The 23,865-nt window shown below is 34.4% G+C and overlaps 1 protein-coding gene across 1 annotated transcript; it reads left to right on the top strand.

Moving 5' to 3' along the window:
* Window positions 1-601: 601 nt before the first annotated feature.
* LOC134283765 (DBH-like monooxygenase protein 2 homolog) lies at window positions 602-10,298 on the top strand. The gene is made up of 5 exons (XM_062766247.1): window positions 602-776; window positions 1,005-1,159; window positions 5,321-5,567; window positions 6,324-6,420; window positions 9,088-10,298. Exons 1-5 carry the CDS (start codon window positions 665-667, stop codon window positions 9,695-9,697), a joined length of 1,221 nt encoding a protein of 406 aa, XP_062622231.1. The 5' UTR covers window positions 602-664; the 3' UTR covers window positions 9,698-10,298.
* Window positions 10,299-23,865: the final 13,567 nt, after the last annotated feature.

Genomic DNA, 23,865 nt, shown 5'->3' with positions numbered 1-23,865 from the left:
TTGATACAAGACAATGTAGAGCAAATATTGCTTCTGTAGTACCTAACATAGGTTGAAAACCAAACTGTGCATCTGTAATAACACTATTAGATGATGCCCATAATATAAGCCTTCTATTCAGTATTGAGGTGAACAATTTACAAAAGCAACTAATAAGACTTATACCTCGATAATTATTGGGATCGTCTGGATTACCCTTCTTAAAAACTGGCACAATAATTGCATCAGACCATTGTGTTGGAAAATAACCAGATATTAATATACGATTAAAAATAATATGCAAACATGGTAAAAAAATATCCTTGAATTCTATAAAGTATTCATTCAAGATATAATCAAGGCCATGAGATTTTTCTCGTTTAAGACAATCTATAGCGTCCGATATTTCTTTTTCAGTGATTTCAGTATCTAATTCTTCAAACACGGTATTTCCTGTGTCAACGGGGGATTCGTTATCCATATTGATAGAAGATGTTGATAAATCTTTGAAATGCCTTTGGAATATTTCCAAATCAATTGATGTATGAATTTGTTTTCTTTTTCGAAAATGCTTATTATTGTAATATTTCTCCTGTAATACTTTTCTCTGTATTTAGATACAATTAACCAAACATTACAATTTCCGAAAACCACGGTGCCAGCACGGGAAACAAATTATTTCTGCATGACCTTTGACCTCCTAACAGATGGAGATTACCATCTTATTGGGTCTAAGCCTTTGGTTGACAATGCCAATGTGCTACATCACATGATTCTATATGGTTGTAAAGACACAGGTTGGTAATTTTTCATACGCTCGAGTAAAACGTTGCAGAGGGGATATAGAATTGCTAATGTGAGGGGGTGGAATTGTGTTTGTGTACAAATTTAATTTAGCGAAGATTGAAATTGAAACAGTATCATTTGACCTAATATTTGTAACATAGATATTGAACATCCTTTTTATAACATATATGGGAAATTGCTATTTTCAGTAGAGTAAATTGTATATTACTTTCTTGCAGCGAAGGTGACATCTACTCCCGAGAGCTGTGGAATGGCCAAGGAAGACTGCAATGATATGATAGCGCTCTGGGCTGTAGGATTTACCGGTGAATGCCTTCATAAAGATACTGGTTTTAGGGTCGGGGTTAATGGATACAAGAAAGCCATATTAGAGGTACTTAAACGACAGAACAACAATATGCAGTTCATGTATAATACTTGAATTCAAACCTAAAGAGCATTAACGAACTCTTAGCGTTAAATGAATGCATCTTTTTATTTGATCAATATATCAAAAATATTTTGATGATACCATTCTTATAACTAGGGATCTTTTTCGTGCCAACACTTACTGCGATACGGGACCTCAGTTTTCACGGTCTCATCCGAAGGACCGATCGCCACGTTCCACAGTGGGATTCGAACTCGCGACGAAAGGATCAACTCTTTACTTCGAGACTTTAGAACAGACGCTATAGCCACCACAGGCACCTGAAGTATGGATAATAACCCCCCCCCCTTTTTTTTTTAATGAAAAAAAATGTAAGAGTGTAAAATATCTCAAAAATATAAAATTTCCCCGTCAAACACATCTATTTGTCGTTATATGCAAGCAGATTGTACTTTTTCTCACGTTTAAAGAATGGCCCTATTCGGTATAATAAAAATACACAAGGTAAGAAACAAAAGTTGTAAACAAACGGGGGGACCCCTGCTTCGAGACAGATTTCCAAGTTAATAACAGTGTTACCTATCATACTTTTGCAAGCACTCTGTCAGGGAGATGTTCTTCTACCAAACTATTTAACCTAAACCCCGCCATTAATGTTAAATACTAGTATGCCGTAATCGAACGATTTATTAATCGGATACATAAGATTTTCTCCATTGGCAGCGTTGGAGGAGGTTTTGGAGTTGCTTTTCTGTTTCGCCTTATCTGATTGGTTGATTGTTATACAGTTTAAATATCTAATCAATCAGATAAGGCGAAACAGAAAAGCAACTCCAAAACCTCCTCCAACGCTGCCAATGAAGAAAATTTTATGTATCCGATTAATAAATCGTTCGATTACGGCATATTTAACAGCATTTGACTTAATGATAAATTGTATTTGCTGACAAGGTCATTGTATCGACCAAAGAACTTACGAAATGATGACTTTAAACGAGACTGCTGATATTCTTGTTTCATCAACTTGTCTCTCAATATATATAACTTACCTCGTTTTAGCAACTGTTCATACGTAGAGCAAGCTCTTGCGTATCGAATCATCTGAGATATATAAACATCGTATGCAGGTGATGAAGGTATATTGCTGCATAAGTAAGAGAAGTTGACGATAGAAAAGATAAATTCATCATGTTTCTCATAGAGCTTGGTTGTTAGATGACCATTAACGTCTTTTTCAAGTAAAATATCCAAGTGTGAAGCAGATGTGTCAGACTCTGTGGTATCTTTTATCTCAAGCTCCCCAGGATATATCGTATCGACATAGGAATGGAAATTACTATTGTTAATTGACAAAACGTCGTCAATATATCTAAATGTTGAGTTGAAGGCCAAAGCAAGTGTTTTCTTCTTGTCACGCATAAGATTTTGTATAAATTCTGCTTCATATAAATACAAAAATAGGTCTGCTAATAACGGAGCGCAATTGGTACCCATGGGAATTCCAATAGATTGTTGGAAAAATCTCCAAAAACCACATAGATATTGTCAATCAGAAACTCGAGCATCTGTTTGATGTCAACGTCAGAGTACTTGTATGTGCAATCAGAATGTGTTTTAACAAAATAGTTTTGCAAATGACCAATGACCGGGTAAGAAAATTTTCCGTGTTCCATTTTTGTTGAAAAAGCAGCTGTCAATGATTTCAAAAAGCCTGGACTTTAATTTATCGTGGGGAGTGGTTGTGTACAAAGTTGAAAAGTCGTAAGTTTTTAAGCTGTTGATTTTGGTAAAATTTTGTGATTTCAAATTATCCAATAGCTCTTTGGAATTTTTGAGTATCCACATCTGATTCACACCACTTCTTGAATATATTGTTGCACAGTACTCTTGAAGTTTTTCCTTCACTACTGTCAATATCTTAGTGAGGAGTAAAGAAAGAGGCTTGGTTGAACATTTACTGGAACCCGCAATGTATCTTTGTTTGTAAGGATTTTTATGAAGTTTCGGAATCCAATATATATATATATATATATATATATATATATATATATATATATATATATATATATATATAGCACGTTTTACAACAACTCTTAAACTAACATAACTGCCCTAAGTGAAGAAATATCAATATAGAAAGCACAAAGAAATTCACTCTTACATGGATACCCACTTCCGTCCCAGCCCGGGGTTGAACTCTCGACCTTCGGAATCTGCCTCCTAGCAGTGCAGGAACAGCGCGCTAGACCGCTCGGCTATCTAGGCAAGTCAAAAAACTTGCTTTCGATGCCGATGGAATTCTCGCGGCGCTTATTTTTCGTTTTTACTCCATTTAACGTAGATTATGACTACAGACATTATTTAGTGTATTTTTTGTAACTTAATAAATTTAGACCTGCTCTGCGACCCGATTTTTGCATTATTAAAATTTTGATAAGTTTTGAATATATCGTGATATTTAAAAAAGAATTAAAACAAATCTCTTGAATTTATTATAAAAATATATCTACCAAATTTGGATAACATATGACGTCAAATAAAAAAAGACATGACAGAAGTCCACGAACTTTTCGAACAACCCTCGTATAATGAGCCTAACAAACGAAGACAATGACATTACCTGCTTTGTCAGCTGGGACCCTCACGTACTGATCATGTAATATTTCTAATTCTTTTATCACTTCTTGATTATTGAATACAGAAGGATATATAGTTTTCATATTGCCCCTCAATCTTTTAATACGCGATTGTAACATGGTCTGATACATTTAATCCATTCTGACAAAGTGTCAACGTCTTCTTTTTCATATCTGGCCCATCGCCTGGCGTAATCTTCAACAGAATCCATAATATTAATGAAATTCCGACGCCAGTTGAAGGATCAGGGTTCCCTAAATTTAGAACTTTTAAAATAAGTGATCTGAGGTCCTCATTATTAACTATATTTATGTCACCTGTAATAATGTGTTCAGCAGGATTATAGTTATAGGGCGAAGAAGAACATGAACACGATGAAGGATTTTGTTTCAGGTACTCGATATTCAGGCCATGTAAAGTTTTTTTGTAATTGAAAAGTTTGGAAGCAATGGTCGATGTATGTTTGTAGGAAATACAAGTGGTGGTGTCTCCATATAGGCTAAGTGAAAAAAATCTTGAGAGGGACGTTAAACAACAGACATACTGATTGCTTAAAAATCATGGGTTTCTTAGGAAATAAAGGTTATCGTAATATTTAGTCGGTGCAAATCAAGTAATGATGTAATGAAGAGATTTGCACTGACATTTTGATATTTTACATAGTACATTATTTTAATGAAAACTTTGCAAGAAAATAAAGAAGGATTCACAATGACAAATTATTTTGTGAACATTTTCATGTAAAATATCAAAAAGCAAGAGCTTTTTAGGGCTTTGTTGGCCCTGAATTATATCTGAAAAATCAAAACTGCTCAGTTTAGGTTGAAAATACAGTATTTATCACTTGGACTGTTGGTGACCATGTATCTATTGAACATGACATAATTTTCCCTCTAGTCAATGCATTATGACGCCATAAATGCGTCATTTTCCCTATATTCTGTAAATTCCTTTGAAAATGGCCTAAAGTTGGAGTACAGAGAACACAACCTCTGATCCAAAATATGAAAGATCTGTTTCTGAAGATTAAAAAAAAACGTGTTTTAATTTTTAGATCGTGGGCTGTGCTCTTATTTTAATTCTTTGCTGAAGGTAGTCAAATACGTATGTTCTCAAAAACAACATTTTCTCAAAGCCTGTTTTCCAATACTCAGATTCTCAAAAAGAAATTTTATTGTAGGAAACGAAAAGTCTCTACTTTATTTTGTTATATGAAATGGGAAAGAGGATGATAGTTTATTAATTGGTATAAGGACAGGGGCATTTTATGCATAAAGTGAATCTAGCTCTTAATTTGTCTAAGTAATCCTGCCTTGAACTAGACATTAGATATGAATCATATTTTCAACTTTAAAAATAAAATTTATGAGAGAAAACACACACACGACGATGCTTAGAAAAAATAGTGACTGACACTTGGAGGAGCATGTGCTGTTACCTACTGCTGACTTTATTCATAGCAAAAAGTTGCTTAATAATTCCTTATTGAACGCTGTAGAAACACTGCATTATCACTGCTTTCCTTAGGTTCATTGGAATAACCCGGAGAAAAGGTCAGATTATATGGACGGATCTGGCATGTATATATTCCTCACAAAGTCAAGAAGAGTCCATGATGCGGGGATTCTGATGGTCGGACAGAATTACATTCAAATCCCCCCACGCTCCCCTCGAGTTGTGGTGACAGCGAACTGTCCCCGTGCCGACACTTCACAATTTATTGTAAATGGACCAGTCTACTTTACCCGTGCACTGAATCATATGCATTACCTGGGTATTCTTTTTCTTTTCTTTTCTTACATTATACAGATATTTTTTTCTATACTTTTATGTAATGCCGCTTAACCATAAAATGAAAGTCTACCATCGCAGACGGTTGTTTACATAAATTAAGTTTTTTCTCCGTTTCATATTATCATAATACTAGCAAACATTTATCTTGGAATAATGGAAACACAATGTATGTTTTTTTCTGTGGAGATGAGTGTTTCACTCCGCTATTTTGACTTGAAGGGGCTGGGTGTTTTTGGCCATTTTCAGACTATTTTGATCTCCCTTAGAAGAAGAATTCCATATAAAGATATACTTATTAGTATTTAAAAAAAAATGATCAAATTTTAAAATTAATATTCATAAAATTTTTCTTTGCCAAATAATAGTTGACAGCTTAAAATACCATATCTGAAAATTTAAGATATATCTGGTGACCTCCCAGCCTCCTTAACTTCTGACAATGAATATACTAGTACATGTATATATAACCTCGACTCGTATGCTAACAAAATATACCAAGATCAACGTTTGGCAACATACTATATAGAATTTATATACTATTTTTAATCTAATGTTTAAAGTTTTATTGATGATAAAATTCTGTCAAGATAACGAAACATTCGTAAATGTTGAGTCAAGATTATGATATGATTTATGTCATAGTCAAAACATGCATGCTTGAATTCAAATTTGATCCAAATTTATTAACAGAAATCTTTTCTTTCGTTAATATTTTGTGTAAATATATGCATTTCAGGAAGAGAAATGAAGTTGGAACATTATAGGGATGGAAAGAAATTGCGGGACCTGTCTTATGAAACCGACTACAGTTATGATAGTCCCAAAACGTTCGAGTAAGATAATCTTTTTTTATTGAATGACATCACCTATGTGTATAACAAGTCTATTCCGTTTATGGTATCATATTTTATATGTACCATAATACATTGTACAGTTTAACCAAAAGCTTTATTATACAGTATATTGTTTGACTAACGTGGTTTTAATTAGCACAATAATGATTTTCATGAGTTTTTGCATGGAAAGAAATAACGACGGTGAGTGTTGTTCTAAATAATCTTCAAGGCTTAAGTTTTTTTTGACATGTGGTGTACCTGAAAATATAATTCAAACCTTCGAAGTAAGGAATGAACTGTTAGCTTGCAAATCTTACCGGATCATATTAAATGTTGAAACGTCGTCTGTTGATATTTGACATAAAACGAAATAAATCTTCGTTATATACATACATGTATATCATATGACTTCTCGGGTGACATTACTTATCCACTGGCTGTGAGTGGGATAGCTCTTTTATAAAAACCGCGACAGGACTAATACCCCAGGGCTTGCCCTAGGGGGATAGTCCCTGTTAAGGGTTTGATAAAAGAGCTATCCCACTCACAACCAATGGATAAGCGTTTTATTATACTGATGTATATTATAATTCCTAAGTCTAAACCAAAATTGGCGGGGAAAATTGCATGAAAATCTTCCGAGGATGGATAGCAAAAACTATACCCCGGAGTATAGTTTTCTATGCGTGGAAATTTTCAGACTGTGAAAAATAGTCATTTTACCTTCTTAACTTTATATAGGAAACATTTTAACAGAAGTATTATAAATCAGAATGTTTGTCCTGAGTTGACAGGTAAGCCCCGGAGTGTAATATCACCAGATGCTTGCAACTATTAAAATTGTGAGGATGGAAAATGCCAAAAATAAATTATCATCATTGAAATACTGACTCTATTTTTATAACATTTAATGTACTTATAAAATTTTATGCTTTTTCAAAGAGACGGCTGAAGAATTGCTTAACTTGCAAATAAGATGCTTTTCGTAATTTAAATAAAAATATATGAAAAAGCTTAAAGGATGCTGTGAAAATGAGAGCAGTTTATCATTGTTTTTTTATTAAAGAAAATTATAATAATAAAATAAAGGCACATTTCAAATACTGTTTATTCACATGAATGGAGTATCCTTTTAAATTTCTTTATATTAATTCTGGTTGATACGTGATCAGCAGTGCACTGTTTTATCCAGCTTGATCTTTAAAAAACACAAGAGGTACTGTGAGCTGTGAACTCACAAAATTTGATACCCTCGTTTCCCGTATGATAATGATGGAAAAGTCCCATGTTTTGAACTACGGGAGACCCAAAAAACAAAGTGTCGGATCAAATTACACATATGGAGATAACGAACAGTAGCATTCATGAAACAAAACAAAATAGGAGCAGAGCAAACACGGATCCCCAAAACATCAGGGGTGGGATCAGGTGCCACAGAGGAGTGAACACCTGAATAAAACTGTCTGATACTTTCACGGATTCTCTATTACCTAATGCAATTGCGCAAGTTTCCTTTTTTATTTTAAAGTCATCATTTTATATGGTCGATACAATGACTTGGTCATCAAATACAATTTATTACTGAGTCTAATGCTGACAGACTTTTTTTCAAACTAATTGTTAGTCCATTATTTATACACTGAATTGACGACCTTTTTTCCGTTATTCCCCGATCATGACAAAGAGTACACGGTGGGTTTGACCGGTCAGCAGGGGGTGTTCACTCCTCTGTGGGGTCATGATTTGAACAAACTCCAATGTACACTACCTGAGGATGATTCAACATGAGTTTCATCTTTCCTGTCCCAATGGTTCTTGAGAAGATTTTTAAAGATTTTTTTCATACATATTCCTATGTAAAACTTTGATCGGCCATTGTGGCCCCACCCTACCCCCAGGGGTCATGATTTGAACAAACTTGAATTTACACTCCTTAAGGATGATTCCACATGAGTTTCATCTTTCCTAGCCCACTGGTTCTTGAATATTTTTAAGAATTCTATTAATTTTTCACAAATTCATGATTATCTCCCCTTGGAAGAGGGCGTGGCCCTTCATTTGAACAAACTTGAATCCCCTTTACCCAAGGATACTTTGTAGCAAGTTTGGTTGAAACTGGTCCAGTGGTTCTTGAGAAGAAAATGAAAATGTTAAAAGTTAACGACAACGACGACAGACAAAGGACAAATTTGATCAGAAAAGCTCACTTGAGCCTTCGGCTCAGGCAAGCTAAATAGGAGGTGCACAATTGTACTACCGGGTATGTAACAACAATTATGTGACAAATTCATTCAATTTCCTTCACTGGCATAGAGGACTTTCCCATAGCAAAACATGACACTGTCATTTTTTCTATAATCTTTGAGGGTACCCATCTTTTATCCTCCTCCTATACCACACTGACTGAATAAAATTTAATACTTTCACTTTTTCATCATTACACAATGCAACTGTACACCTCCTATTTTACTTTTTGATCTGATACTTATTTCGGATAATCCAGAGAAAAACATGGACTTTTTGACATTATAATCATATGGGAGGCGGGGGTTATAGTGAACTCAGTGCTCATAGTAACTCTAAGTTTTAATATGAGCCCGTACATAGCGTAAATTAACACCACGCGGAAAAAAGTACTTCTACAGTAATCATTTCTCATTGTAGATTTTCAACACCTGTTGAGTTCAGAGCCGGGGACGAAGTAATCACCACTTGTGTATTCAACTCCATGAACATGAACAAAACTGTGTTCAAAGGTGATGCAACTAGTGATGAAATGTGTTTCGGATTTCTCACGTACTACCCAAAGGAAAATCTCACCGTGACCTCCTGCACTCAGTGGCAAGACATAAGCCAAAATGCTCTAGAATCTTATCAAGATAAACTTATAAATGGTTGTAATATTACGGCATTCATTGATGAAAAAAATCCTGCAACGGTCACTTTTTTGAAGGCCGTCTACGAGAACTGTAAAATGCTCATGGGATGTACCTCAGAATGCCGTGCATTTTTACCAGAAGCAATGAAAAATCCATGTGTAAATGGCAGTATGGGGGCTTATTTCCGGCAAGCAGCTGTTGCACTTAGCTGGGACTCACGTTTTGCCATGTTTACAGCTCTCGACGCCTGTAACGCGGAAATTGCCCGAGAGAACTGCCAGGCTAAATGTATGGACACGTGTGAGGAACTGAAGAAAGCAACATCAGAAGCCAGTACGGCAACAAGAGCAACACTTGTTGCATCAATATTATTTACCATCCATTTTAGTTTATAAGAAAGGAAAAGTTTAATCACAGAACTAATGTCGATAACTACAAACAGCGCAGCATTATTCAATAAAGTTGATATCAAGAATATTTTTGAAAAGTGTGTTCAATAGTAAAGCTTGGATATTTGTTTAGTTTGCGTTTTTAAAAACATGTACTACATAAACGTTTACAAACTTAAAGAGCAAAGTCGGTAAATAATAGTAATCTATCCTTAATATTCAGAAATAAAAGATTCAATTACAGAGTTTGTTTCTAATCATTTCAATACTAACTTCTGAGCATTGTACAAATATTTTCGCGAAAGGCTTTGTAGATAGATTCGTAAGCCAATTACATGTACATTCATACCATAGACTTAATTCGTCGATTATCATCGGGCTTTAATTGCAAGCAACGTTTAAATTTCACTATATATGCTTGAGAACTTTGCAAAAAATGCCATCAATATGCATATGTATATTTGTATGAATTCACTCTGTAAATAAATATGCACACATGTATTTCTTTTTGTTATAAAACCATCTACTCTATCTTCCTTTCCATGTATGTTTTCAATTTTGAATTAACTGGATGGCATGTTCATGTAATAAACAAATTACAGTTTGATCTTTTTTTTTATTTTCACTCAGAAAATTAAAAATTTACAACATGTCACATCCCAACAATCAGAAATCATATTTAAACGAAGTTTATAGAAGTGGGAACGAATGACGCTAAAATATCAAACCTGTCACAAACAGTATGATACAGGATATTGGTGTCTCGGGCTTATACAGGATATTGGTGTCTCAGGCTGATACAGGATATTGGTGTCTCGGGCTGATACAGGATGTGATATGGAAAAGGGTATGTTTTATTCTCTCTAGTATATAATTTTAACATACAAAACTTGGATGGATAATAAACCCCTCCGTAGCCTCAGCATATGAGGTCACTTAACAGATTCTGACCGAATAAGTTAAACAGGTCGGAGAGAATACTCGAAATCGGGTATTATCCGTGAAATTGCGTATAATACTCGATATTAGGGTATCGTAGAATCCGCGAAATCGGGTATAGGAGGTGTAAACACCTAATAAAACTTAAAGAATGGGATGGCGCATGTTGCCGAGTTAACTTTCATCTAGATACACATGTTTTCTAAAGATATCACTAGCCAAGTAAGAATTTGGGCCTCAAGATTAATGCGCTCGGGACAACAAATACCCGTGGAGCTCAGTACATGTCATGATCTGCACACAAAAAGGCGTTCGATTTGCTCTATATTTTTCCTTACGTTGAAAGTATATGCATCTTCCTAATGTTCATTCCCAACACAACAAAATTGTAAAGTATCAGAATTCGGGAATATATAATAATTCCACATCAACACGACAAACATGAACAATTTGTAAATAAATCAGATTATACGGAAACACATTTCACACACCAGATATGATGCCATGTATAAACAAGAGATTGTCTATTCTATCTAATTATGCGTCATTAATTACTTTAACATTCATCTTGTGCATAAAATCAAATTTATTTTTGAATGTATAAATAATGTAATGATAAAATTGTTTAAAATTTCGGCTAAAAGAACCCTCTTTCTCTTTTTTGGAAAATCTTTTCTTTTTTATTTTTCATTCAAACATATTTGCAGAATATGTCTTCAAACTTTTAGCAGAGACAGTGATAGTTTCAGGAATACAGTTTATGAGAGAACATAACTGTTGATCGTTTAATTTCGCTAAGTCATCAATATTTTACCATTTCCTGGCGACTTCAAAAAGGGGGGGGGGGGGCTAAAGGCTTCTTGATAACCTCTGACAAAACAACCTCGACTGTGTTCTACATGTGTCTAAGAGATCTTTCTTTGAATGTCTCGGTCATATATTTTTTATCGTAAGGAAGAGGGGAGGGGGGTAGGTTCGAACTTTAGTACCTAAATTTTTCTCCAAACACCAAAACTTTACCCATTTTTAGCCTATACTGCGAGGTGTCTGTGGAAAGTGGGGGGGGGGGGGGGGCTCTACCTATATAACAAGGTTCAATGTATATACTAAGTATATATTGGGAAAAAAGTGGGGGGGCCACACCCCCCTAGCCCCCCCCCCCCCCCCCGGTTCCGACGCCTATGATAAAGAGAGGAAATGGCTACGATTTTTATGAAAATTTAATGACCGATGAGGAATTATATTCCCAAAAAGTAAGACAAGAGTTTCCAAGGCAATTGAACACTCCATTATTTCAGATTGTTTAAACGTAAAAACAATAAGAAATGTAAAAACTTGACTATGTAATTCATATATCAATATGACTGTACCTCGATCTATATTGAGAAATTCAATGTATTTTAACTTCATGAAAAGATGTACACATTTGACTTTTATTTATAAACCCGCCCCCCTTAAAAAAACACGAAAATCCTGTTCAAATGACTTCTCGCTCTAAATTTTCACAAAATGCATGAAATAAAGGTAAAATAGTATATTTTTTATCGATTAAAATGCAACCAAAAATTTACGGTGTCTTTGAAATAAACATTTCATGCTAAATTGACATAAAATAAGATACTCCGCTTCAATTAGCTATTTTCAAACTGTTTTCCCGTGGGTATTTATTTCATCTTATTTTATTTTCTTCTTTATAATAAAGTTGGTATTCTATAATGGCAGAGATATACAATTATGACTCGCTTATACTGTACTCTCTAACTGTTAGGAGTCATTTATATTTCACGAGAAAGGGACGCCATACATTTTTCAGGAAAAATACATAACACGGCGTTAGTCGTTTAATTTCTTTAAAATTTTACGTTTTGTGAATAGTGCACAAATTAGAAAATTAAGTATATGGAATACTTTAATGGGAAATAAAGACAAACGAAGTGTAGTTATTTGTTTTTAGAAATTATATTGAAAAATAATAACGCCATTGTGTCTTCTTTGTTACCCCAGCAGTGTTTGTTGTGTGATTTTTAAGTTATTTGACAACCTTATGAATAAGGTTTAATAAAAATAAATCCACAAGATACTGATGTACAAGTAACAGTTACTGGCATAATGCGCCGTTGCTTTATTCTTTAGTTTTTATAGAAAGTTGCACGGAATACCCGATTTCGCGGATTCAACGATATCCTGATATCGAGTATAATACGCGATTTCACGGATAATACCCGATTTCGAGTATTCTCTCCGACCTGTTGAACATGGAATTTTCATTTATATTCATTTATTAACTAATATAAACACTGATAATCCATTATATGTAAAAAAAATAATTCACAAGAAAAGCACTGTTCAAAATTTCATCTTCATTTGACCTATAGTTACCATCATGCTCATGCCGTGAGGTGGACAGATGGAGGTTGGTCAGTTAAAAAATAGTGCACATTTGGATTGCCAATTAACATGTTTTGCTAAGGCAGAATCTAGATGTCTCAGATTTATTAGTAAGTGAAGCTTTCTGGTCAGCATAGCTTTCAAAATATTACCTGAAAGGTTTTATTAAATCATATGGCTTTTATTGAGAGTGACCACCCATTGCAAATTGCGGCATCAGGGCATACTTGACACGCATTCAGAATAAATAACTGTAAAGATACAGAACGCTTAACAAAATGTGGAACAGTTTTCATCTACTCCATACATTATTTTCACTATCATAATAATATCATTTGAATGAGCTCTCATCTGGAATTGGTCGATGATATCTGCATTATGTTCAACAAGATTTTTATCTGAAAATAATTAGCAACCAACAAGGATATTTGGAAATAAGTTACAAAACCTTAGGTTACCTAACGTATACTTATCCATTTCCTTCTTATATGTTACGGATGTAAATGACAGGCCTTTACTTTAGGAATAAAACAAAATAGATACAGTTATAGGCGGCTGATATAAATGCAGGCAAACATAGTATATGATATTATAAATGCATGTACAATTTGACCTAATTGAAAATTTAGAGAGATTTAAAATGTGGAATTTATGGTAAGTGGTTTATACTCCTCATATTAGTTTTACTTAACACATACTAGTAATTAAAATGTTTCAGAGTCAAAAGATTCTCGCAAACCATGTTGACCACTTAAGGTCATACGCAACGTAGTTTGAACTTAATTTGGCTGTTCCCCGGAGTTGAAGAGTTCCACTAAATGAAGGACCTGTGTGCAATACTTTTAATGTCTATATATGGATTTGTACACCTCTTCTGAAACAAATTTTGATGGAAAAAAATCCGGAATTTAAGTTTCGTACTTTTGTATTTTTTCTTTGAATAATGCAACATTTTCATAATTTGATATCTTCCAAAAACCCCTGGTAATGCATGCTGATATTTTGTCTATGAACATCTGAAAAAGTATCAGTAGGTAAAGTACCTTGCATATGCCCTTAATTATGTTCCCCAAACGAAGTTGGGGAACATATTGTTTTTACTCTGTTTCTTATTATGTTCCCCAAACGAAGTTGGGGAACATATTGTTTTTACTCTGTTTCTTCTTATTATTATTATTATTAAGGTCTTCCGTATCCAACGGAAGACCTTCTTGTTATTCTTCGGTTTCTTTTTCCCTATTATTATTATTATTATTTTTCTTCCAACCGATTTTGTGCAAGCGATTTCTCAGAGATGGCTCTTCCGATTTATACCAAACTTTCAGATCTGAAAGATATGCAATTGATCTTGATAGGTTTATTTGCTTTTTGATTATCTCACTTCAGGTCGTGAGATATGGAGGATTTTCTGATTTTCAGAGGGTCGGCTTGTCCAGGAAACTCCTCCGAAACGACTCAAGATATCGACTTAAGATTTTCAGTGGAAATAGAGGAAGGTTTGGTGAGTTGTAATTGGGTCTCCAAATCTTTCTAGCGCAAAAGGCGCCGGAGCTCGGTAGGGCCCGAAAAAATGTCTCAGAAATATCTCAAAAAATTTGACATATTTTGTTTCATTTCTTCACAACTGTTCATAATTTGTTAAACATATTGAAGAAAAAATGTGCAACATCACAAGACCTTTCATTTGATATCAAGAAAATAGGGCTGATTCTCAAATTAGGGGCTCAAAGGGGCCAAAAGTCTTTTATCTATATCTCTCTAATGATCAATATTTTGTTATACATAACTGAAGCAAAAGTATTTATCTTAACGATTTGCAACAATATATGATACAATTTTGATCATATGTTAAGTAATTAGGGGTCACAAGGGGCCAGAATGTCAAATCTTAGACGCTTTATATCTCGAAAAGTGGGAATATTTTAAAAAGCAATATTGAACAAAAGATGGTCAGAATAATGTTCTAAACAATATGCATACTTTAAATTTTTGTAAAACGGCCCCATTAAGGACTTGTAGGAGTGGCCCCTAAATATTTCCATTTAGCATATCTCCACAACGAATAGAAATCTCTGAATAAGTGTTGAACAAATAAACTTCAAAATCACAAAACCTTTCATTTGATATCAAGAAAATGGGGCTGACCCCTCAAAATAGGGGCTCAGAGGGGCCAAAAGTTTTTTTATCTATAACTCTCTAATGATCAATATTTTGTTATACATTACTGAAGCAAAAGTATTTATCTTAACGATTTGCAACAATATATGATACAATTTTGATCATATGTTAGGTAATTAGGGGTCACAAGGGGCCAGAATGTCAAATCTTTGACGCTTTATATCTCGAAAAGGGGGAATGTTTTGATAAGCAATATTGAACAAAAAATGGCCAGAATAATGTTCTAAACAATATGCATACTTTGAATTTTTGTAAAACGGCCCCATTAAGGACTTGTAGGAGTGGCCCCTTAATATTTTCATTAAGCATATCTCCACAACGCATAGAAATCTCTGAATAAGTGTTGAACAAAAAAACTTCAAAGTCACAAGACCTTTCATTTGATATCAAGAAAATGGGGCTGACCCCTCAAAATAGGGGCTCAGAGGAGCCAAAAGGCTTTTTTCTATAACTCTCTAATGATCAATTTTTTGTTATACATTACTGAAGCAAAAGTATCTATTTTAACGATTTGCAGCAATATATGATAAAACTTTGATCATATGTTACGTAATTAAGGGTCACAAGGGGTCAGAATGTCAAATCTTTCACACTTTATTTCTCGAAAAGGGGGGTATTTTGATAAGCAATATTGAACAAAAAAATGGTCAGAAAAATGTTTTGAACAATATGCATACTTTGAATTTTTGTAAAACGGTCCAATTAAGGACTTGTAAGGGTGACCCCTAAATATGTATATGAAGCATATCTCCACAAGGAAAAGAAGTCTCTGGATAGGTGTTGAACAAAAAGTCTTTGAAATCACAAGACCTTTCATTTGATATCAAGAAGATATGGGGCTGACTCCTTAAATTAGGGGCTTAGAGGGCTCAAAAGTCTTTCATCTTCAACTCTTTCATGATAAATATTTTCGATAAGTATCCATAATGAGAAGCAAAGATATTGATCTTAACGATTTGCAACAATATATTATAAAATTTTATCATGATACGTAATAAGAGGTTGCAAAAGGGCCAAAATGATATATTTTTATGCTTTGCGTTTCGAAAAGAGGGAGTATTTTTAAAAGGCATATTGAACAAAAGATGTTCAGAATATCGTGATAAAAAACAGAAACTTTAAATTTAATGAAGGAAAACTTAAAGTCATTCTCTTTTAACGATTATCTCAGTCAAAATCACATCTCATCTTATCTAGAAATTCAACGGAAGACCTACTCGTTGCTCGCAACGAGATCTCATCTAGTTTTTCTTCTTCTTCTTCCTGGGTACTTTTTTGTCCGGGAATGATCTTGTAAACTGTTCGTCCGAGGTAGGTAAAACCTTTTTAGGGTAAGTAGACATGTTATGCAGATTTGCGGAATCAAGGTCATTTTGCGCGCACGTGCTTGCAAGAGCGCGCACGTGCAACACTTGAAATAACCAATATAATAGATATAGTCGGAACTTTTCTATTTTTTGATAAAATGCTTTGAAACTCATAATGTAAGGATACATTAGTAGTATAGACAAGATGGCATGGTCAAAATAGCAAGATCTCACGCGCATGCACGTGCGCTTTGCTCTGATTGGCTGAAACTAAAGTCTCAATATCTTTCTTGTTTCTTGTCATAATCTTTTGAAATTTTGAACATGGTCCTACATTATGAAGATCTACAGCATGATATGTTAAAATTTTAATAAAAACATGCGCATGCGCGCGTGCTGTAATCTGATTGGCTAAAACTTTAAATGGCTATATCTCCTTTGTTTTTTGACGAAATGCTTTGAAATTTAAAACATAGTCATGCATTACGATATCCTAAAATATGATATAGAAAATATTCATGAAATCACGCGCATGCACGTGTGCTGCAATCTGATTGGCTGAAACTTCAAATGGCTATAACTCTCTTGTTTTTCAACCAAACAGGATGGGATTTAGAACTTGGATAAATATAAGGGACTCCTACAAGAAGGTGTAGTCATTATGCACGTGCTTGCACGTGAAATGAGTAAAATAAAAAATACACTCGAATGAGTGCATTTTTTAATACTTTTGGATTAAATGCTTTGATATTATTAAAATTATAGATAGTGTAGACAAGATAATATGGTCGTTACGCACATGAACACGCGTGCAATGCCTATTTTTTAAATATATTTTGTATTTTTCTTGGAAGACCTTGATTAAGTCTAAATTCCATAAAGTATTTCTTATTTAATAGAGATAAGAGGGAATATGGCACCAAAAGGGAGTGGGGGAGCGTTTGGGGAACATCTGTAACGGTCCCCGTTACAATTAGCACTAGTTATGTTCCCCAAACGAAGTTGGGGAACATATTGTTTTTACTCTGTTTCTTATTATTATGTTCCCCAAACGAAGTTGGGGAACATATTGTTTTTACTCTGTTTCTTATTATTATTATGTTCCCCAAACGGAGTTTGGGAACATATTGTTTTTACTCGGTTTCTTATTATTATTATTATTATTATTATTCTTTTTTTTCTTCTTTGTTCTCCGGTACTTTTTTGTCCGCGAGTGTTCTCAGAAACTGTTCACCCAACTGAGCTAAAACCTTTTTAGGGTTAATAGGTGTGTAGTGTAGGTGTGCGGAACGAAGGTCATTTTGCGCGCATACGCATGCACGTGCGGGCGCGTGCAACACGTGAAATGACTTATATACTTAATATAGCTATAACTTTTACATTTTTTGATGAAATGATTTGAAACTCATTATATAAAGATATATTAATAGTGTAAATAATGTGACACTGTCAAATTAGCACAAACTCACGCGCATGCACGTGTGCTTCGCTCTGATTGGCTGAAACGAAAATCTCAATATCTTTTCTGTATTTTGACGAAATGTTATGAAATTTAAAACATGGGCACACTTTAGGATGTCCTACAATATGGTTTATAGCAATTGTCATGAAATCACGCGCATGCACGTGCGCTGCAATCTGATTGGCTAAAACTTTAAATGGCTATAACTCCCTTGTTTTTCAACCAAACAGGTTGGGATTTAGAACATAGACAGACATAATAGACTACTACAAGAGGGTATGGTCATCATGCACATGCATGCACTTGTTTGCACGTGTACTTTTCTCTGATTGGCTGAAACAAAAATCTCAATATCTTTTTTGCTTTAAGACGAAATGCTTTGATATTTTAAACATAGTCATGCATTAAGATATCCTACAATATGATATATAATATTTTTCATGAGATCACGTGCATGCACTTGCGCTGTAATCTGATTGGCTTAAACTTTAAATGGTTATACCTTCCTTAGTTTTCAACCAAACAGAATGGGATTTAGAACATAGATAGACATAATAAACTCCTACAAGATGGTATGGTCATTATGCACATGCATGCACGTGCGTGCACGTGGAATGAGTAAAATTAAAAAAACTCTTAAATGAGCGTATTTTTAATACTTTTGGATTAAATGCTTAAATATTGTGTATATTTTAATATACATTGAAAGTGTAGACAAGTTGATATGGCCATTACGCACATGCATTCACATGCGCACGCATGCAATGCTAAAATTGAAATATACTTGGTATACTTCTTGGAAAACGTTGTTAAAGACTAAAATACGTAGGGTTTGTCTTATTTAATGAGGCTTACATGGAATATGGCACCAAAAGGGAGTTGGGGAGCGTTTGGGGAACATCTGTAACGGTCCCCGTTACAATTAGCCCTAGTTATTATTATTATTATTATTATTTTTCTTCTTCTTCCTGGGTACTTTTTTGTCCGGGAATGATCTTGTAAACTGTTCGTCCGAGGTAGGTAAAACCTTTTTAGGGTAAGTAGACATGTTATGCAGATTTGCGGAATCAAGGTCATTTTGCGCGCACGTGCTTGCAAGAGCGCGCACGTGCAACACTTCAAATAACCAATATAATAGATATAGTCGGAACTTTTCTATTTTTTGATAAAATGCTTTGAAACTCATAATGTAAGGATACATTAGTAGTATAGACAAGATGGCATGGTCAAAATAGCAAGATCTCACGCGCATGCACGTGCGCTTCGCTCTGATTGGCTGAAACTAAAGTCTCAATATCTTTCTTGTTTCTTGTCATAATCTTTTGAAATTTTGAACATGGTCCTACATTATGAAGATCTACAGCATGATATGTTAAAATTTTAATAAAAACATGCGCATGCGCGCGTGCTGTAATCTGATTGGCTAAAACTTTAAATGGCTATATCTCCTTTGTTTTTTGACGAAATGCTTTGAAATTTAAAACATAGTCATGCATTACGATATCCTAAAATATGATATAGAAAATATTCATGAAATCACGCGCATGCACGTGTGCTGCAATCTGATTGGCTGAAACTTCAAATGGCTATAACTCTCTTGTTTTTCAACCAAACAGGATGGGATTTAGAACTTGGATAAATATAAGGGACTCCTACAAGAAGGTGTAGTCATTATGCACGTGCTTGCACGTGAAATGAGTAAAATAAAAAATACACTCGAATGAGTGCATTTTTTAATACTTTTGGATTAAATGCTTTGATATTATTAAAATTATAGATAGTGTAGACAAGATAATATGGTCGTTACGCACATGAACACGCGTGCAATGCCTATTTTTTAAATATATTTTGTATTTTTCTTGGAAGACCTTGATTAAGTCTAAATTCCATAAAGTATTTCTTATTTAATAGAGATAAGAGGGAATATGGCACCAAAAGGGAGTGGGGGAGCGTTTGGGGAACATCTGTAACGGTCCCCGTTACAATTAGCACTAGTTATGTTCCCCAAACGGAGTTTGGGAACATATTGTTTTTACTCTGTTTCTTATTATTATGTTCCCCAAACGAAGTTGGGGAACATATTGTTTTTACTCTGTTTCTTATTATTATTATGTTCCCCAAACGGAGTTTGGGAACATATTGTTTTTACTCGGTTTCTTATTATTATTATTATGTTCCCCAAACGAAGTTGGGGAACATATTGTTTTTACTCTGTTTCTTATTATTATTATTCTTATTATTATTATTATTTTTCTTCCTGGGAAAATTTTGTCCGCGAGTGATCTTGTAAACTACACATCCGACATAGGTGAAACCTTTTTAGGTTAAGTAGGCATGTTATGTAGATTTGCGGAATCAAGGTCATTTTGCGCGCACGTGCTTGCAAGAGCGCGCACGTGCAAAACTTAAAATGACCAATATATAATGGATATAACCGTAACTTCTCTATTTTGTGACGAAATGTTTTGAAACTTATAATGTAAGGATATATTAGTAGTATGCACAAGATGACATGGTCAATATAGCAAGATCGCACGCGCATGCACGTGTGCTTCGCTCTGATTGGCTGAAACTAAAGTCTCAATATCTTTTTTGATTTTTGATAAAATCATTTGAAATTTTGAACATAGTCATACATTAGGGAGATCTACAGCCTGTAATATAAGATTTTTCATGAAAGCATGTGCATGCACATGTGCTTGCAAGAGCTCGCACGTGCAACAAGAGAAATGTCCGATATAATTGATACAGACGTAACTATTAAAATTATTGATGAAATGGTTTGAAACTCATTTTATAAGTATATATTAGTAGTATGCACAAGATGACATGGTCAAAATAGCAAGATTGCATGCGCATGCACGTGTGCTTCGCTCTGATTGGCTGAAACTAAAGTATCAATATCTTTCTTGTTTCTTGTCATAATCCTTTGAAATTTTGAACATAGACCTACATTATGAAGATCTACAGCATGAATAATAAGAATTTTCATGAAAGCATGCGCATGCCCGCGTGCTGCAATCTGATTGGCTGAAACTTTAAATGGCTATATCTACTTTGTTTTTTTACGAAATGCTTTGAAATTTAAAACATTGTCATGCATTAGGATATCCTACAATATGATATAGAAAAAAACATGAAATCACGCGCATGCACGTGTGCTGCAATCTGATTGGCTTAAACTTGAAATGGCTATAACTCCCTTGTTTTTCAACCAAACAGGATGGGATTTAGAATATAGATAGATGTAAGGGACTCCTACAAGAAGGTGTGGTCATCATGCACGTGCACGCACTTGCGTGCATTTGGAACTAGGGAAATGAAAATACACTTGAAAGAGTGATATTTCATACTTTTGGACTGAATGCTTCAATATATTGTATATTAAAATATGTAGATAGTGTAGACAAGATGGCATGATCATAACGGACATGCATTCACATGCGCACGGGTGCAATGCTAAAATTTGAATATAATTGGTATCCTTCTGAGAAAACGTTGTTAAAGTCAAAATGCACAGAGTTTGTCTTTTTTAATGAAGCTTACAGGGAATATGGCACCAGAAAGGAGTTGGGGAGCGTTTGGGGAACATCTGTAACGGTCCCCGTTACAATTAGCACTAGTTATTATTATTATTCTTTTTTTTCTTCTTTGTTCTCCGGTACTTTTTTGTCCGCGAGTGTTCTCAGAAACTGTTCACCCAACTGAGCTAAAACCTTTTTAGGGTTAATAGGTGTGTAGTGTAGGTGTGCGGAACGAAGGTCATTTTGCGCGCATACGCATGCACGTGCGGGCGCGTGCAACACGTGAAATGACTTATATACTTAATATAGCTATAACTTTTACATTTTTTGATGAAATGATTTGAAACTCATTATATAAAGATATATTAATAGTGTAAATAATGTGACACTGTCAAATTAGCACAAACTCACGCGCATGCACGTGTGCTTCGCTCTGATTGGCTGAAACGAAAATCTCAATATCTTTTCTGTATTTTGACGAAATGTTATGAAATTTAAAACATGGGCACACTTTAGGATGTCCTACAATATGGTTTATAGCAATTGTCATGAAATCACGCGCATGCACGTGCGCTGCAATCTGATTGGCTAAAACTTTAAATGGCTATAACTCCCTTGTTTTTCAACCAAACAGGTTGGGATTTAGAACATAGACAGACATAATAGACTACTACAAGAGGGTATGGTCATCATGCACATGCATGCACTTGTTTGCACGTGTACTTTTCTCTGATTGGCTGAAACAAAAATCTCAATATCTTTTTTGCTTTAAGACGAAATGCTTTGATATTTTAAACATAGTCATGCATTAAGATATCCTACAATATGATATATAATATTTTTCATGAGATCACGTGCATGCACTTGCGCTGTAATCTGATTGGCTTAAACTTTAAATGGTTATACCTTCCTTAGTTTTCAACCAAACAGAATGGGATTTAGAACATAGATAGACATAATAAACTCCTACAAGATGGTATGGTCATTATGCACATGCATGCACGTGCGTGCACGTGGAATGAGTAAAATTAAAAAAACTCTTAAATGAGCGTATTTTTAATACTTTTGGATTAAATGCTTAAATATTGTGTATATTTTAATATACATTGAAAGTGTAGACAAGATGATATGGTCATTACGCACATGCATTCACATGCGCACGCATGCAATGCTAAAATTGAAATATACTTGGTATACTTCTTGGAAAACGTTGTTAAAGACTAAAATACGTAGGGTTTGTCTTATTTAATGAGGCTTACATGGAATATGGCACCAAAAGGGAGTTGGGGAGCGTTTGGGGAACATCTGTAACGGTCCCCGTTACAATTAGCCCTAGTTATTATTATTATTATTATTATTTTTCTTCTTCTTCCTGGGTACTTTTTTGTCCGGGAATGATCTTGTAAACTGTTCGTCCGAGGTAGGTAAAACCTTTTTAGGGTAAGTAGACATGTTATGCAGATTTGCGGAATCAAGGTCATTTTGCGCGCACGTGCTTGCAAGAGCGCGCACGTGCAACACTTCAAATAACCAATATAATAGATATAGTCGGAACTTTTCTATTTTTTGATAAAATGCTTTGAAACTCATAATGTAAGGATACATTAGTAGTATAGACAAGATGGCATGGTCAAAATAGCAAGATCTCACGCGCATGCACGTGCGCTTTGCTCTGATTGGCTGAAACTAAAGTCTCAATATCTTTCTTGTTTCTTGTCATAATCTTTTGAAATTTTGAACATGGTCCTACATTATGAAGATCTACAGCATGATATATTAAAATTTTAATAAAAGCATGCGCATGCGCACGTGCTGTAATCTGATTGGCTAAAACTTTAAATGGCTATATCTCCTTTGTTTTTTGACGAAATGCTTTGAAATTTAAAACAAAGTCATGCATTACGATATCCTAAAATATGATATAGAAAATATTCATGAAATCACGCGCATGCACATGTGCTGCAATCTGATTGGCTGAAACTTCAAATGGCTATAACTCTCTTGTTTTTCAACGAAACAGGATGAGATTTAGAACTTGGATAAATATAAGGGACTCCTACAAGAAGGTGTAGTCATTATGCACGTGCGTGCACGTGAAATGAGTAAAATAAAAAATACACTCGAATGAGTGCATTTTTTAATACTTTTGGATTAAATGCTTTGATATTATTAAAATTTAAGATAATGTAGACAAGATAATATGGTCGTTACGCACATGAACACGCGTGCAATGCCTATTTTTTTTAATATATTTTGTATTTTTCTTGGAAGACCTTGATTAAGTCTAAATTCCATAAAGTATTTCTTATTTAATAGAGATAACAGGGAATATGGCACCAAAAGGGAGTTGGGGAGCGTTTGGGGAACATCTGTAAC

Source organism: Saccostrea cucullata, unplaced genomic scaffold, assembly GCF_032062105.1.
Source record: "Saccostrea cucullata isolate Sc308-1 unplaced genomic scaffold, CSIRO_AGI_Scuc_v1 ctg6484, whole genome shotgun sequence".
Lineage (NCBI taxonomy): Eukaryota > Metazoa > Mollusca > Bivalvia > Ostreida > Ostreidae > Saccostrea > Saccostrea cuccullata.
This window is presented reverse-complemented; position numbering and strand designations above follow the sequence as displayed.

Bases quoted from the DNA above. Each gene is read 5' to 3' on its own strand.
- LOC134283765 (XM_062766247.1), top strand. From the start codon at position 665: ATGACCTTTGACCTCCTAACAGATGGAGATTACCATCTTATTGGGTCT. The intron at 1,160-5,320 runs GTACTTAAACGA...TGCTTTCCTTAG, and splicing joins ACAAGAAAGCCATATTAGAG to GTTCATTGGAATAACCCGGA. The intron at 6,421-9,087 runs GTAAGATAATCT...TTCTCATTGTAG, and splicing joins GATAGTCCCAAAACGTTCGA to ATTTTCAACACCTGTTGAGT.